This window comes from Oncorhynchus clarkii, chromosome 15 (genome assembly GCF_045791955.1).
Source record: "Oncorhynchus clarkii lewisi isolate Uvic-CL-2024 chromosome 15, UVic_Ocla_1.0, whole genome shotgun sequence".
Lineage (NCBI taxonomy): Eukaryota > Metazoa > Chordata > Actinopteri > Salmoniformes > Salmonidae > Oncorhynchus > Oncorhynchus clarkii.
The window spans coordinates 19,667,187-19,683,811 of record NC_092161.1 but is presented as its reverse complement, the minus strand read 5'-3'; the positions used below and the strand labels follow the sequence as shown (position 1 = coordinate 19,683,811).

The window sequence follows — 16,625 nt, the reverse complement described above, 5'->3', positions numbered from 1 at the left end:
AGAATACAGACAAAGGTCAAGTAATTACCCAGGCTTACATTACAGAGCAGAGATGGTGAAGTGTTACGCCCTCAATGCATATGTGTTGAACGTTAATTGAATAACTCATCATAGATAACGTTTGTACTGTACCTGGAAGAGCTGGGAAATCTTTCTCTAGAGAACCACCGTGGGTGGGGTCTGTGATGTCCTTCTCTAGAGAACCACCGTGGGTGGGATCTGTGATGTAGCGAAGGATCACACTGTTCTCTCTCATTGGATGGCCATTCTGTGTTGAGACGATTGAGACGTCAAACATCAGATGTGTGTGTGCATATGTTTGTTTGTGCGTTCGTGCGCGTGTGTGTGTGCGCGCGTGCGCTTACCCTAGAGTTGTGGTGCTGGGTGGTCTGTCTGGTGGAGAGATCCTTATAGGGGTGAAGATACTCCTCAGCATCCTCCATGTTCTCTGATGTACTGATCAGGCTACGGTAGAACATAGGTTCCGTGGGACTGGGCAGGTACATGCGATCATCCCCCTGAAATGTACATTTAGTGTCAAGTTTAAACATGACACTTCGGTCATAAATGACTCTCATCAGCAAATTAAGTAAACATACCATCATAGCTTTCAATACTTTTTATTGCCTATTGCAGAGTTTCCCAAACTCGGTCCTGCCGGGTGCAAGTTTTGTTTTTTGCCCTAGTACTACACAGCTGATTCAAATAACCAATGTATCAACAAGCTTAAATTATTTGAATTAGCTGTGTAGTGCTAGGGCAAAAACAAAAATGTGCACCCAGGGAGGACCTAACTACAATATGGGTAAATATTTCATTTTGATTGATCCTAAATAGATAAAATCCCATTAGGATTAAACATTTATTTTGTAATAGAGACCTTTCCTGTAATGTCCCATCAAAGAAATAAGAGTTGATGCAACCATCTAATAGAATATCTCATTCTGAGGGAGTAAAGTATTTTTAAATTACCTGAATGACCAGATAGCGAGATGGATCCCGGGCCATTTTGGAGAACTCTGAGATGAGCTCCCTGAACCGTGGTCTGCTCTCTGCATCGATCATCCAGCCTGAAGGTAGGTAAGACATAAAACCCCTTGATTGTGTAAACAAACATGTGTACACACTTCGGTTGAATGCGTTAAATTGTGCAAATAACTAGGTATCCCCTTTACATATCTATGCTGCACATGACTCACATTTGACCATGATCATGTAGACATCTATGGTACAGATGGGGGGCTGGGGCAGGCGCTCTCCTTTCTCCAGGACTCCAGCTATCTCAATGGCCGGGATGCCATCGTAGGGCTTGGACCCAAACGTCATCAGCTCCCACACTGTCACACCTGCATGTCATTACAGAAACACCAACAGTAGAACAAAGAGGTAGACACTTTCAGAAGCTGTAGTTCAGAATTTCAGTTTGACTATTTCCACAAATATTTGTTGTACTGTTTGTCCAGTTGGACTTACCGTAGCTCCACACATCGCTCTGATGTGTATAGGTCCAGTGAAGGATGGACTCCAGTGCCATCCACTTTATGGGCACCTACAGTAGGAGGGAGGATTATTGGTCAGCCAAGTCCATTGCCCATCCTGTAACAATTCTTTATTGGAAGTTAATTGTGTTCAGGGTTCATTCATTGTGAGAGAAATTCCCACATTTTCTATGATTTGCATGACTGTTTGTATAAAAACACTAAATGTGACTACGGCAGTGATGTTAGTTGCTCCAACCTTGCCCCCATCTGCGTGGTACTCCTTCTCGTCTGCGGTGAGCAGCTTGGCCAGTCCAAAATCGGTGATCTTGAGGTGGTGAGGCGTCTTCACCAGAACGTTCCTGGCCGCCAGGTCACGGTGCACCAGGTGATGCTCCTCCAGGTAGTTCATACCCTGCAGACAACATCCAAAAGACATATGGACGTCAGACACCAACTCCTTGTGACTCAGAAGCTGTCCTGATATGGACACTGTACATATAAATTGGTAGTGGATGAGATGAGGACCCCCTTACAATGTAAAGCACTTTATAATGAGAAAAAGAGTCTATCACTACAATTTGACATTGGTTTATCCAGAGGTAAGCATTTGTACTAATGTTGACACGAACACGGTCCCTTTCACCAGGCACTTTAATGTAACCTCCCAATACTTAACCTTCCATAGAGGGCTACTTTGAGTGGGACTTAACCGCTTTAGATGCCTAATTCACCCTTCTCTATAAAACACATAATTATTAGTATCTTTATAGCTACAGCCCCTCCCTGCTTTGATCCATATCTCCATAGAATCAATGAGACAATGTTGCTCTTTGAGACAGCAAGACAAGCCGTGAACAGATAGACCTCTGTGTATTCAATAATTAGCCCTCAGCAGGCTTACTGTACAAATAGACTGAAGAATAACCAGAGGCAAGGTCACAACCAAGGCTGGGAAGAGAGCTCCACTCAGGCCAGGGGTTTTGGGGGATGTGCGTGGGGGGACGGGGTTCAAAGGGGTAACAAAGAAGTTAAGTGAATACATCAGTCCGTCAAAGACCCATTCCTAATCACACCTGAAATACTGCGAGAGCAGAGTGAGTGTTGAAGAAAGCTAAGCTTGTTCCCGTTTGTTATAATCAATCACGCCACCCGCTGTTCGTCTACATATTGCAGACGGATCTGGTTATACAGTTGTTATAGCAGCTGGCATGGTTCTATTTGAGACTTGTCACGTTAGTCAGATCGAGATTGACTGACAAAGAACTTCTTTGACAGGTTTGCTGGTGATTAGTTGGGAGGGACTGTTTTCCCCAAAGTCATGAGTATGGCATACTTATTTACGAAATAAGACAAAGCACCAATGTAACACAGCAAAGTAATTTCCTGTTTGCTCACCTTGGCGATTTGCACACACCAGTTAAGCAGGCACTGGGAGCCGATGTTGTCCTTGTTCTCCTTGACATAGTCCAGCAGACAGCCGTAGGGCATGATCTGGGTGATGAGCTGCACCGTGGATGTCAGGCAGATGCCCAGTAGACGACACACATGGGGGTGCTCCACGCTAGCCATGACATAGGCCTCCTGCAGACAGAAAAGATGGAGGATGTTCCAGGTCATCTTTCAGATCTCACAATGCCTGGAGAAGTGTCTAACATCTCAGAAAACACATGAAAAGGACATGGCAATCTGCTGGAAGGTTGCTGGGTGGCAGGTAGCCTAGCAGTTAGATTGTTGGGCCAATAACCGAAAGGTTGCTGGTTTGAATCTCCAGGCCGACAAAGCTCTGTCAATGTGCCCTTGAGCAAGGCACTTAACACTAATTGCTGTTGTAAGTCTCTGTGGATATGAGTGTCTGCTAAGTGACGTAAATGTAAAAACATGCTGAGAAGCCAGACTGCAAGAACGCCTGGGCTGCATTTAGAAACATCTATACAAACAGTTTGCTCACGTCTAGGATCTCCTTGTTGGCTTTTGGTGAAGTGGCCTCTCTCAACACCTTAATGGCAACAGGGATCTTCACGTTTTCTCCCTCAGGAATCCACATGCCCTGGGGAGAGAACACGTTTATGTCACCTTTTACAAACTAATGGACACACAACTCTATTCCTGGACGAGGAACACGTTTTATAAAATCAGTTTGATCACTAATGATTTGTGTAGAGTGTGATCGACTGGATTCAGACCCCGGTGTCCTGCCACAAGACTGTTTCTCAGGTCTCATGGAAGGTTACTCATTCACTGTCTGAACCACCTCCATTAAAAAAGCACTGATCACTTTGCTTACCTTAAAGACAGTTCCAAAGGCCCCTGATCCCAACACTTTGATTTTCTTAAACTCAGTCTCCTTCAGAATGCGGAGCAGGGCCTGGTTGGGTGCCTCTCCACTTGGGGTCAGGGGTTCAACCAACTATGGGAGCAACAACAAAGCAAAGTGTCTTATCTACCTCCAGTGTGTCATTCATCCCTGTAAAAGTGTCGTTAACATGTTGGCCCCTGTGGTTGAATGTTGTACATGAGCGTGTCATGTCTGTGATTGAGTTTGTATGGCTGTGTTTACACCAGTGGCATCAGTTCAGTTAAACCTAGGGTATGGGAAAGTGGATAAATTGAAGCTAATTTACTGCATTTCTACACAATTAAAAAACTCTAAAATGCTATTTGGATTAGAGCAAAAACAAAAATGACCCCAGCCATGAATTATCACCTCAATATTAAGTTTAAAGTTCTGTGGAACGGCATATACAAAGTCAACCTCTACTCAACTTCAAATACACTTGCAGTTTAACGTGAAATAAATACATAATACAGACTATCGAGTCACAAGGCCGATATCTAATGCCGACATCCATCTGCAGCACAGAGTTTCAAGTTTTGGGAAGCGATATACCATAAAATTGCACCTTTATAATAAAGGATTGCATGCATCTATAGACTAATGTAAAATAGGCTACTATTCCTAATGTGATGAGTAGATTGCGTAGTCAGCGCACGCTGACCAAACTGCGCACTTAAAACAAACCACAGCTCATTTTTAAAAGAAGCTAAATCTCTCGGAGAACCTGAGCACTAGGACCATGCCTCAGGACTACCTGGCCTGATGACTCCTTGCTGTCCCCAGCCCACCTGGCCGTGCTGCTGCTCCAGTTTCAACTGTTGTGCCTACGGCTATGGAACCCTGACCTGTTCACCGGACATGCTACCTGTCCCAGACCTGCTGTTTTCAACTCTAGAGACAGCAGGAGCGGTAGAGATACTCTAAATGATCGGCTATGAAAAGCCAACTGACATTTACTCCTGAGGTGCTGACCTGTTGCACCCTCGACAACCACTGTGATTATTATTATTTGACCCTGCTGGTCATCTATGAACATTTGAACATCTTGGCCATGTTCTGTTATAATCTCCACCCAGCACAGCCAGAAGAGGACTGGCCACCCCTCATAGCCTGGTTCCTCTCTAGGTTTCTTCCTAGGTTCTGAACTTTTTAGGGAGTTTTTCCTAGCCACCGTGTTTCTACACCTGCATTCGTTGCTGTTTGAGGTTTTAGGCTGGGTTTCTGTACAGCACTTTGAGATATCAGCTGATGTAAGAAGGGCTTTGTAAATACATTTGATTTAAATAACCATCTCTGGTGTATTATTTTGAATGATTTTATTTCTGTATAGGCACGAGTAGTTATGTAGCTAATTTTGGCAAATTCTATTTACTTTGCCTAGCCTATTTAACGCGCCGTCTATGCCGACATCAATGTGAAAGTGACTGATGCATAGAACAGCTGGCTGCGAGGCTTACAAGGCTGCGCTCAAATGCCAGCATAAAACTCAAAGCAATCCAGGTACTGCCTAAACCGCTGACCGGCAAAGCAAACTGTCTGACAACATCTCTGCTCTCTGAGGGATGCGCTGCATGGTCCTAAAGCCAGAAGTTCAATACACTAAACCGCTGTTGCATTTTAATCAGGATTGGAATTATTTTAATCTTTTTTGTAGCCTACTTTTACATTTCTGATCTTTTTGTCACTAATTGGTATTTTTTTGTTAGTTTTTTTTAATTTTACCCCTTTTTCTCCCCAATTTCGTGGTATCCAATTGTTTAGTAGCTACTATCTTGTCTCATCGCTACAACTCCCGTACGGGCTCGGGAGAGACAAAGGTTGAAAGTCATGCGTCCTCCGATACACAACCCAACCAAGCCGCACTGCTTCTTAACACAGCGCCATCCAACCCGGAAGCCAGCCGCACCAATGTGTCGGAGGAAACACCGTGCACCTGGCAACCTTGGTTAGCGCGCACTGCGCCCGGCCCGCCACTGGAGTCGCTGGTGCGCGATGAGACAAGGATTTCCCTACCGGCCAAACCCTCCCTAACCAGGACGACGCTAGGCCAATTGTGCGTTGCCCCACGGTCGCGGCCGGTTACGACAGAGCCTGGGCGCGAACCCAGAGTCTCTGGTGGCACAGCTGACTAATTGGTCTTTTGACCAAATAAAATACAGCTCTGAAAAAGAACTGATGTGATTGGTCAAAAAAATTATTAGTGGAAAAAAGATTATAATTGGGCTGCATGTGTGACTGTGAACGCAGCCTATATGCGCATGTCTAATGCATGTCCAAATATACAGTTTGTGTCCTTCCTGTGTCTGTTACCTCTCTCTCCTGCAGCAGACGGCGCAGTGTCCTCTTCCTGACGAGGTGGCGTCTGCGGAGCAGCACAAAAACACCCAGGGCGAGGACCACAAACACTAGGAGGCCTCCCACCACTCTGGCCACCACCACCGACGCAACGTGACCACTGGGTGAGTAGCAACAACACAGGGGTGAGTTTCCTGATAGATTCTTAATACCACTAAGATAATCTAAGATCAAACACTTTGTAACAACTGCTAATGTAAAAAGGGCTTTAAATACATTTGATTGATCTTTCATCTATTGCCTATACGGGACTAAATGGTTATATACTGTAAACTATATATATTTTTTGGGGAAACTCACCCAAGATAACTTCTCTTAATTTACTTGATCAGTGCTACTTTCACCATGATACAGTTTCATGTTAGTCTGATGCCAGATCCATTTGTGCGGTCTTGCTAAGAATGCCCCTCTCCCCACAAGTATGATTACTACATCTGAGGGTTTAGAGCTTAAGGTAGTCACCTCATACAAGTACTTGGGAGTATGGCTAGACGGTACACTGTCCTTCTCTCAGCACATATCAAAGCTGCAGGCTAAAGTTAAATCTAGACTTGGTTCCCTTGATTGTAATCGCTCCTCTTTCACCCCAGCTATCAAACTAACCCTGATTCAGATGACCATGCTAGATTACGGAGACATAATTTATAGATCGGCAGGTAAAGGTGCTCTGGAGCGGTTAGATGTTCTTTACCATTCGGCCATCAGATTTGCCACCAATGCTCCTTATAGGACACATCACTGCACTCTATACTCCTCTGTAAAATGGTCATCTCTGTATACCCGTCGCAAGACCCACTGGTTGATATTTATCTATATAAAACCCTCTTAGGCCTCACTCCCCCCTCCCTGAGATACAGCTGAAGTCGGAAGTTTACATACACTTAGGTTGGAGTCATTAAAATGCGTTTTTCAACCACTTCGCAAATTTCTTGTTAACAAACTATAGTTTTGGCAAGTCGGTTAGGACATCTACTTTGTGCATGACACAAGTAATTTTTCCAACAATTGTTTACAGGCAGATTATTTCACTTATAATTCACTGTATCACAATTCCAGTGGGTCAGAAGTTTACATACACGGAGTTGACTGTGCCTTTAAACAGCTTGGAAAATTCCAGAAAATTATGTCATGGCTTTAGAAGCTTCTGATAGGCTAATTGACATAATTTGAGTCAATTGGAGGTGTACCTGTGGATGTATTTCAAGGCCTACCTTCAAACTCGGTGCCTCTTTGCTTGACATCATGGAAAAGCAAAGGAAATCAGCCAAGACCTCAGAAGAAAAAGTGTAGACCTCCATAAGTCTGGTTCATCCTTGGGGGCAATTTCAAAACCCTTGTACAACGTTCATCTGTACAGACAATAGTATGCAAGCATAAATACCATGGGACCACGCAGCCGTCATACAGCTCAAGAAGGAGACGCGTTCTGTCTCCTAGAGATGAACGTACTTTGGTGCAAAAAGTGAAAATAAATCCCAGAACAACAGAAAAGGAGCTTGTGAAGATGCTGGAGGAAATGGGTACAAAATTATCTATATCCACAGTAAAACAAGTCCTATAACATAACCTGAAAGTCCGCTCAGCAAGGAAGAAGCCACTGCTCCAAAACCGCCATAAAAAAGCTAGGCTACGGTTTGCAACTGCACATGGGGACAAATATTGTACTTTTTGGAGAAATGTTCTCTGGTTTGATGAAACAAACAGAACTGTTTGGCCATAATGACCATCGTTATGTTTGGAGGGAAAAGCGGGAGGCTTGCAAGCCGAAGAACACCATCCCAACCGTGAAGCACAGGGGTGGCAGCATCATGTTGTGGGGGGGCTTTGCTGCAGGAGGGACTGGTGCACTTCACAAAATAGATGGCATCATGAGAAAGGAAAATGATGTGGATATATTGTAGCAACATCTGAAGACATTAGTCAGAAAGTTCAAGCTTGGTCGCAAATGGGTCTTCCAAATGGACAATGACCACATGCATACTTCCAAAGTTGTGGCAAAATGGCTTAAGGACAACAAAGTCAAGGTATTGGAGTGGCCATCACAAAGCCCTGACCTCAATCCTATAGAAAATTGTGGGCAGATCTGATAAAGCTTGTGCGAGCAAGAAGGCCTACAAACCTGACTCAGTTACACCAGCTCTGTCAGGAGGAATGGGCCAAAATTCACCCAACTTATTGTGGGAAGCTTGTGGAAGGCTACCCAAAACATTTGACCCAAGTTAAACAATTTAAAAGCAATGCTACCAAATACTAATTGAGTGCATGTAAACTTCTGACCCACTGGGAATGTGATGAAAGAAATAAAAGCTGAAATAAATCACTTCTATTATTCTGACATTTCACATTCTTAAAATACAGTGGGTGATCCTAACTGACCTAAGAGGGAATTTTTAATAGGATTAAATGTCAGGAATTGTGAAACTGAGTTTAAATGTATTTGGCTAAGGTGTATGTAAACTTCCGACTTCAACTGTATCTACTGCAGCCCTCATCCTCCACATATAACACCCGTTCTGCCAGTCACATTCTGTTAAAGGGTCCCCAAAGCACACACATCCCTGGGTCGCTCATCTTTTCAGTTCGCTGCAGCTAGTGACTGGAATGAGCTGCAACAAACACTCAAACTGGACAGTTTTATCTCTTCACTTCATAGACTAATGGACACTCTTACTGACAGTTGTGGCTGCTTTGCGTGATGTATTGTTGTCTCTACCTTCTTGCCCTTTGTGCTGTTGTCTGTGCCCATTAATGTTTGTACCATGTTTTGTGCTGCTACCATGTTGTGTTGTTGCCTTGCTATATAGGTCTTAGGTCTTTATGTAGTGTTGTCTCTTGTCATGGTGTGTGTGTGTGTCATATATCCCAGCCTCTGTCTCTGCAGGAGGGCTTTTGCCCTTTGGTAGGCCGTCATTGTAAATAATACTTTGTTCTTCACTGACTTGCCTAGTTAAAGAAATAACTACTATAGTCTTTGTCATGTTAAACAGCACAAACAGATCTGGAACCAAGATGATCCTCACTCACCCTCTGGTGCTGCAGCCACTCAGTCCAGGTCCAGAACATCTGCAGACAGGAAGGAGGGGATACTATGGTCAGGAGACTACTTCACACAGTCTTGACCATGGTAAAATGTTCATGGTCTATCAACAGACATTCATTCAAAATAGGCTGACATTGGCTTTACAACAAAGAGTTAGAAATAGATTGGTAATAGATGGGTAACCTATGCCTTACCCCTGGGTGCAGTTCTCATGGCACAGCTGACATTCTCGCTTCTTGTCGGTGTATTTCCAGATGTGCCTATCCCCGTCCCCGAGAACGCCGTGTGGGCACTGATATACACAGTGGGGCCCATCTTTGACGTGAGCGCACGCCAAACATTTGTCAGGGCCCTTCAGAGGGCGAGAGAGGAGGGTCAGAGGTTTCCAGAATTGTTGATCTTCACTGAAATAATCACTTGTCTTGAGTAAAACCACTGGCTATGCCACATTTCCCAAGCCACACAGAATTAGTCTAATTCTCTGAATTTGTTATGTAACTCAATATCACGTCAGAATGTCAAGATCATTTTAGATGAGACAATTGAGATGGATTTGAAGTGAAAGTAGCGTACTGGTCCAAAGCAGCTTTGTGGTCCATTCACCATACACTCTGGGTCACATTCTAGACACCTGTTATTCAGTACATACTCTCGTGGCACCCTGAAGAGGCGAGGGGAAAACTGTTAAAACATTAACACAGCACAAGCCTACAGTAGATATATTTGACATATGAGAAGTATCAATAGTTTGCCTCTGGTGTCATTGGGCTAGCTCACCCCTCCAGTAGGTGACAGGCCCGTACACAGTGCCCCCTACGGGTGTAATACAGGCATGTAAAACACATGGTGGGGCCGGGCCCCCAGCAACCCTCGTCAGTGCACATCTCATCACAGGTACTGTTTAGCTTGGCTGTAGGGAAGAGAGAGGAAGACTATAGGCCCCATCCAGAAACAACAACCCCCCCCCCATAGACCCTAGGTTAGATGTGAAAGGATAGGGTAGCACAGGAGGTTGGTGGCACCTTAATTGGCTGGAGCTGAATGGCATCAAATTCCATTCGCTCTGTTCCAGCCATTATTATGAGCCGTCCTCCCCTCAGTAGCCTCCTTTGTAGGATAGGTGTACGCAATAGTGCTAAAAATCAATAGAACCCAGAGGGTGGAGGTGGAGTCACTGCCTCATCGCTTGGACCCAATCAAGTACCAGTGACCAATGGGAATAGAGCTGTTTTTGACACAGGCACTAACTGGGATGAATTAGCATTTGGCCATTGTAACCATTTCTCAAAAAGCAGTGTTTGTATAAAGGCATTGATCAGAATTCATACTTTATCCTTGTCCTTGCTTACCACAGGTGCTAATGTTGACGTTGTTGCCCACTGTTGAGGACTGTTTGCCCAATCTAAACAGGCTCTTCCAGTGGTCTCCGTTGGTGTAGCAGAGCTGGGGGTTGTTCTTCACCACAACATTGCCATCGCTGATCTCTCGCAGGGAGCGGAGGCCTAGATACTTCAGATGGGCCAAGTTGAGGGCAGCGAAACTCACCTGACCACTAGGGGAAAATAAAAGGTCATGATAGTTTACTAGGTTAGCTTACTGCTACTCTAGCTAGCCCAAACATATCATTAAACAATGAAATATACAGCAGGGAACCTCTCAAGCCAGCTCACGTTTTATCTTCTAGGCTACTGAGTTTTTGCTATCAATCATGAACCGAAACTCCATTTGAAACAATTTTCAAAAACCTAGTTTCATAGGTATGACAAATAGCAGAGGTATCATACAGCACCTTCTGAAGCAGACATATTGAACATCACCGCAGTGTAGGACAGAGATACACTTACAACTGTTTGGTCCTTCCTCTGATAATCTCTAGGTTTTCAAATGGACTGAGAGAGTTGAGGTGCTCGGGCCAAGCTTGTATCAGCAAAAACCCTTTAGGAAAATAACAAATATAAATGTAATCAAGCATCGTCTTGGCTTTTGTTACCCTTGGATGAATTACAAAACAATTGAACATAAGTTAAATAACTGTTCTACCTGAAATTTCCTTCACAGTCTTGAAATATTCCAGTTTGGCGGGGTCCATTTTTGGTGTTGATGTGTACCTATCACTGAGAGAAGCAATTGCAAAGGCGCATACTCCCGTTAAAAAAGTGTGGGGTCACTTAAAAATGTCCTTGTTTTTTAAAGAAAATATTTTTTTGTCCATTTAAAATAACATCAAATTGATCAGAAATACAGTATAGACATTGTTAATGTTGTAAATGACTATTGTAGCTGGAAACGGCTGATTTTTTTAATGGAATATCTACATAGGTGTACAGAGGCCCATTATCAGCAACCATCACTCCTGTGTTCCAATGGCATGGTGTGTTAGCTAATCCAAGTTTATAGTTTTAAAAGGCTAATTGATCATTAGAAAACCTGTTTGCAATTGTTAGCACAGCTGAAAACTGTTGTGCTGATAGGAAGCAATAAAACTGGCCTTTAGACTGGTTGAGTATCTGGAGAATCAGCATTTGTGGGTTTGATTACAGGCTCAAAATGGCCAGAAACAAAACCAAACTTGTCAGTCTATTCTCGTTCTGAGAAATTAAGTCTATTTCATGCGAGAAATTGCCAAGAAACTGAAGATCTTGTACAAAGCTGCGTACTACTCCCTTCACAGAACATCGCAAACTGTCTCTAACCAGAATAGAAAGAGGAGTGGGAGGCCCCGGTGCACAACTGAGCAAGAGGACAAGTACATTAGTGTCTAGTTTGAGAACCAGACACCTCAAGTCCTCAACTGGCATCTTCATTAAGTAGTACCCGCAAAACACCAGTCAATGTCAACAGTGAAGAGGCGAGTGCTAGCCTTCTAGGCAGAGTTGCAAAGAAAAAGCCATATCTCAGATTGGACAATAAAAGGAAAAGATTAAGATGGGCAAAAGAACAGACACTGGACAAAGGAACTCTGCCTAACTTAGATTAGCTAACACAATGTGCCATTGGAACACAGGAGTGATGGTTGCTGATAATGGGATTCTGTACGCCTATGTAGATATTCCATTATTTTTTAAGTTTCCAGCTGCAATAGTAATTTTACAACGTTAACAATGTCTACACTGTATTTCTGATCAATTTGTTATTTTAATGGACCAAAAAATGCTTTTTTTTCAAAAACAATTAAGGGACAATTAAGTGACCCCAAACTTTCGAACACTAGTGAATATTATACACACGTATATACAGTGAATTCAGACCCCCTTGACCTTTTCCACATTTTATGTTACAGCCTTATTCTAAAATAGTTATAATAATAATCTCAATCTACACAAAATACCCTATAATGACGAAGCAAAAAACAGGTTTTGATTTTTTGCAAATGTATAAAAAAAAATCTGGAAATATTGCGTTTACATAAGTATTCCTACCCTTTTTTTCAGTACTTTGTTGAAGCAGCTTATGCAGCGATTACAGCCTCAAGTCTTTTTGGTTATGACATTATAATCTTGGCACACCTGTATTTGGGGAGTTTCTCCCATTCTTCGCTGCAGATCCTCTTAAAAACCTCTTAGGGATAACATCCGGTGAAGCTGGAGTGCGCCAAATTCAAATGACAAAATAGTAATATTAAACATTCATGAACATACAAGTGTCTTACATCATTTAAAAGCTTAACTTCTTGTTAATCCAACCAGTCAGATTTCAAAAAGGCTTTACGGCGAAAGCATACCATGCGATTATCTGAGGACAGCGCCCCACATCAAAATACTTTTTCAACCAGCACCGGCTTCACAAAAATCACAAATAGTAATAAAATAAATCACTTACCTTTGAAGATCTTCTTCTCTTTGCAATCCCAAGGGTCCCAGCTACACAATGAATGCTCCTTTTGTTTGGTAAAGTCCTTCAACATGCATACAAAGGAATCCAAAAAGATACCGGTAAACTTCATCCAAAACAAGTCAAACAATATTTGTAATCAATCCTCAGGCACCCTAATATGTAAATAAACGATAATATTTCAGACGGAAAGAACGGTGTTCAATAGAAAAGGAAAATAACGAAGATCGCGCCCTCCTTCACGCGCGCCAAAAGTCTCCCTGTCCTGATGAGAACACCTTGGATAAACTACAACCACTTGTTAATTTTTCAAGAAACAAGCCTGAAACCCTTTCTAAAGACTGACACCTTTTCTTTGTATATCCCATAGGCTAGTATTGAAAAGGCCTGTGACCTCAGTTTTTCGCCTGCCATATCAGTTCTGTTATACTCACGGACATTATTTTAACAGTTTTAGAAACTTTAGAGTGTTTTCTATCTAATGCATATGCATATACTAGCTTCTGGGCCTGAGTAACAGGCAGTTTACTTTGGGCACGCCAGTCATCTGGAAATTCAGGATGCTGTCCCTAGCCTGAAGAGCTCTGTCAGGTTGGATGGGGAGCATCGCTGCACAGCTATTTTCAGGTCTCTCCAGAGATGTTCGGGCTCTGGCTGGGCCACAGGTGGACTCCAATCAAGTTGTAGAAACATCTCAAGGATGATCAATGGAAACCCGGATGCACCTGAGCTCAATTTTTTGAGTCTCATAACAAAGGGTCTGAATACTTATGTAAATACGGTATTTCTGGAAAAAGGGGTCTGTATACTTTACAAATGCACTGTACATACAGTACAGTCAAAACTTTGGAAACACCTACTCATTCAAGGGTTTATCTTTATTTTTTACTATTTTCAACGTTGTAGAATAATACTGAAGACATCAAAACTATGAAATAACACACATGGAATCATGTAGTAACCAAACATTTTTTTAAGTAGTCACCCTTTGCCTTGACAGCTTTGCACACTCTTGGCAGCTTTGCACACTCTTGGCATTCTCTCAACCAGCTTCACGTGGAATGCTTTTCCTACAGTCTGGAAGGAGTTCCACATATGCTGAGCACTTGTGTGCTGATTTTCCTTCACTCTGCAGTCCAACTCATCACAAACCATCTCAATTGGGTTGAGGTCGGGTGATTGTGGAGGCCAGGTCATCTGATGCAGCACTCCATCACTCTCCTTCTTGGTCAAATAGCCCCATACACAGATGGGCTTAGTTCCACTAAGCGCAAACTAGATGGGATGGCGTATCGCTGCAGAATGCTGTGGTAGCAGCGCTGGTTAAGTGTGCCTTGAATTCTAAATAAATCACGGACAGTGTCACCAGCAGAGCACCCGCACACCACCACCTCCATGCTTCACGGTGGGAACCACACACGCAGAGATCATCCATTCACCTACTCTGCATCTCACAAAGACACGGTGGTTGGAACCAAAAATCTCTAATTTGGACTCATCAGACCAAAGGGCAGATTTCCACTGGTCTAATGCTCATTACTTGTGTTTCTTGGTCCAAGCAAGTCTCTTCTACTTATTGGTGTCCTTTAGTAGTGGTTTCTTTGCAGCAATTTGACCATGAAGGCCTGCTTCACACAGTCTCCTCTGAACAGTTGATGTTGAGATGTGACTGTTACTTAAACTCTGTGAAACATTTATTTGGGCTGCAATTTCTGAGTCTGGTAACTCTAATGAACTCATCCTCTGCAGCAGAGGTAACTCGGGGTCTTCCGTTCCTGTGGCGGTCCTCATGAGAGCCAGTTTCAACATAGCGCTTGATGGTTTTTGTGACTGCACTTCTTGAAATGTTCTGGATTGACTGATCTTCATGTTTTAAAGTAATGATGGACTGTCCTTTCTCTTTGCTTATTTGAACTGTTCTTGACATAATATGGACTTGGTCTTTTATCAAACAGGGCTATCCTCTGTATACCACCCTTACCTTGTCACAACACAACTAATTGGCTCAAACGCATTAAGGAAATAAATTCCACAAATTAATTTAAGAAGGCACACTTGTTAATTTAAATTCATTCCAGGTGACTACCTCATGAAGTTGGTTGAGAGAATGCCAAGAGTGTGCAAAGCTGTCATCAAGGCAAGGGGTGGCTACTTTGAAGAATCTAAAATATATTTTGATTTGTTTAACACATCATTCCATATGTTATTTCCTAGCTTTGATGTCTTCACTATTATTCTACAATGTAGAAAATAGTAAAAATAAAGAAAAACCCTGGAATGAGGTGGTGTGTCAACTGTTGACTGGTACTGTATGTTAGAGGGAGTAGTTCAAAACACAGTCATTTAAGTTTATTCAAAATAATTTGAATGAACACAGAGCAAATTGCATTGTATTTCACTGTTACGGTGTACATATTAGGACAGCCCATGGACACCGTACAATGTGATTGTTAATCCTTACCCATCCAAAGATGTCTGCATAATTGAAACAGCTCCATTGATTTTGGTGCAGTTTTTGAAAGAATCAATGTTAGACGCATTGATTGACAACACTTTAGTAAGCAGCCCCATTCCAAGTCCATCGCAAACTAGATGAGAATAACACAAAAACATTCAAACCATTGACGATCCAATGCAGCATTATGAGGTTAAGAAATGACACAGCTAGCAAATTTTTAAATAAAGTACATTTATGTTGACTAGCCTACCACAGACAAAGAGTTACATTTTCAATATTTTACCTTTCGGACAGATTCCGTCACACTTCTTGCACCTCCTGACACCATTCTCCTCCACCTCGTGTGTGTTGCCGCTGCACGTTCTGACACACGCCCCGTGGTCCGTCACCACATAATTATCTATAATAAACAACCAATCACAGGTCAGGGGTCACCTTCACCAATCCAGACAATTATAGGCAAAAGTCTCTTCACCATGTAAGTATAGCGGCGGGGGCGTATTCATTGAGGTGAAACATTCTGAAAGAAACAATAGATAAGGTTGAAGTCGGAAGTTTACATACACCTTAGCCAAATACATTTAAACTCAGTTCTTCACAATTCCTGACAATTAATCCTAGTAAAATTTCCCTGTCCCTGTCAGTTAGGATCACCACTTTATTTTAAGAATGTGAAATGTCAGAATAATAGTGGAGTGATTTATTTCAGCTTTTATTTCTTTCATCACATTCCCAGTGGGTCAAAAGTTTACATACAGTCAATTAGTATTTGGTAGCATTGCTTTAAATTGTTCAACTTGGGTCAAACTGTTTGGGTAGCCTTCCACATGCTTCCAACAATAAGTTGGGTGAATTTTGGCCCATTCCTCCTGACAGAGCTGGAGTAACTGAGTCAGGTTTGTAGGCCTCCTTGCTCGCACACACTTTTTCAGTTCTGCCCACAAATGTTCTATAGGATTGAGGTCAGGGCTTTCTGATGGCCACTCCAATAACTTGACTTTGTTGTCCTTAAGCCATTTTGCCACAACTTTGGAAGTATGCTTGGGGTCATTGTCCATTTGGAAGACCCATTTGCGACCAAGCTTTAACTTCCTGACTGATGTCTTGAGATGTTGCTTCAATATA

General features: G+C 42.7%; 1 protein-coding gene across 1 annotated transcript in view; it reads right to left on the bottom strand.

Moving 5' to 3' along the window:
- Positions 1 to 16,625, bottom strand: part of LOC139367016 (melanoma receptor tyrosine-protein kinase-like) — a 54,623-nt gene that overhangs the window by 4,424 nt on the left and 33,574 nt on the right. The window contains exons 8-26 of the mRNA XM_071104868.1: positions 15,784 to 15,900; positions 15,504 to 15,630; positions 11,252 to 11,325; positions 11,056 to 11,146; positions 10,561 to 10,763; positions 9,989 to 10,121; positions 9,785 to 9,872; positions 9,406 to 9,563; positions 9,196 to 9,234; positions 6,127 to 6,271; positions 3,766 to 3,888; positions 3,430 to 3,528; positions 2,877 to 3,062; positions 1,738 to 1,893; positions 1,474 to 1,549; positions 1,200 to 1,346; positions 973 to 1,070; positions 366 to 518; positions 133 to 268 (exon numbers count right to left, since the gene is read on the bottom strand). Coding sequence (XP_070960969.1) covers positions 133 to 268; positions 366 to 518; positions 973 to 1,070; positions 1,200 to 1,346; positions 1,474 to 1,549; positions 1,738 to 1,893; positions 2,877 to 3,062; positions 3,430 to 3,528; positions 3,766 to 3,888; positions 6,127 to 6,271; positions 9,196 to 9,234; positions 9,406 to 9,563; positions 9,785 to 9,872; positions 9,989 to 10,121; positions 10,561 to 10,763; positions 11,056 to 11,146; positions 11,252 to 11,325; positions 15,504 to 15,630; positions 15,784 to 15,900 — 2,349 coding nt within the window. The remainder of the gene's footprint in view (positions 1 to 132; positions 269 to 365; positions 519 to 972; positions 1,071 to 1,199; positions 1,347 to 1,473; positions 1,550 to 1,737; positions 1,894 to 2,876; positions 3,063 to 3,429; positions 3,529 to 3,765; positions 3,889 to 6,126; positions 6,272 to 9,195; positions 9,235 to 9,405; positions 9,564 to 9,784; positions 9,873 to 9,988; positions 10,122 to 10,560; positions 10,764 to 11,055; positions 11,147 to 11,251; positions 11,326 to 15,503; positions 15,631 to 15,783; positions 15,901 to 16,625) is intronic.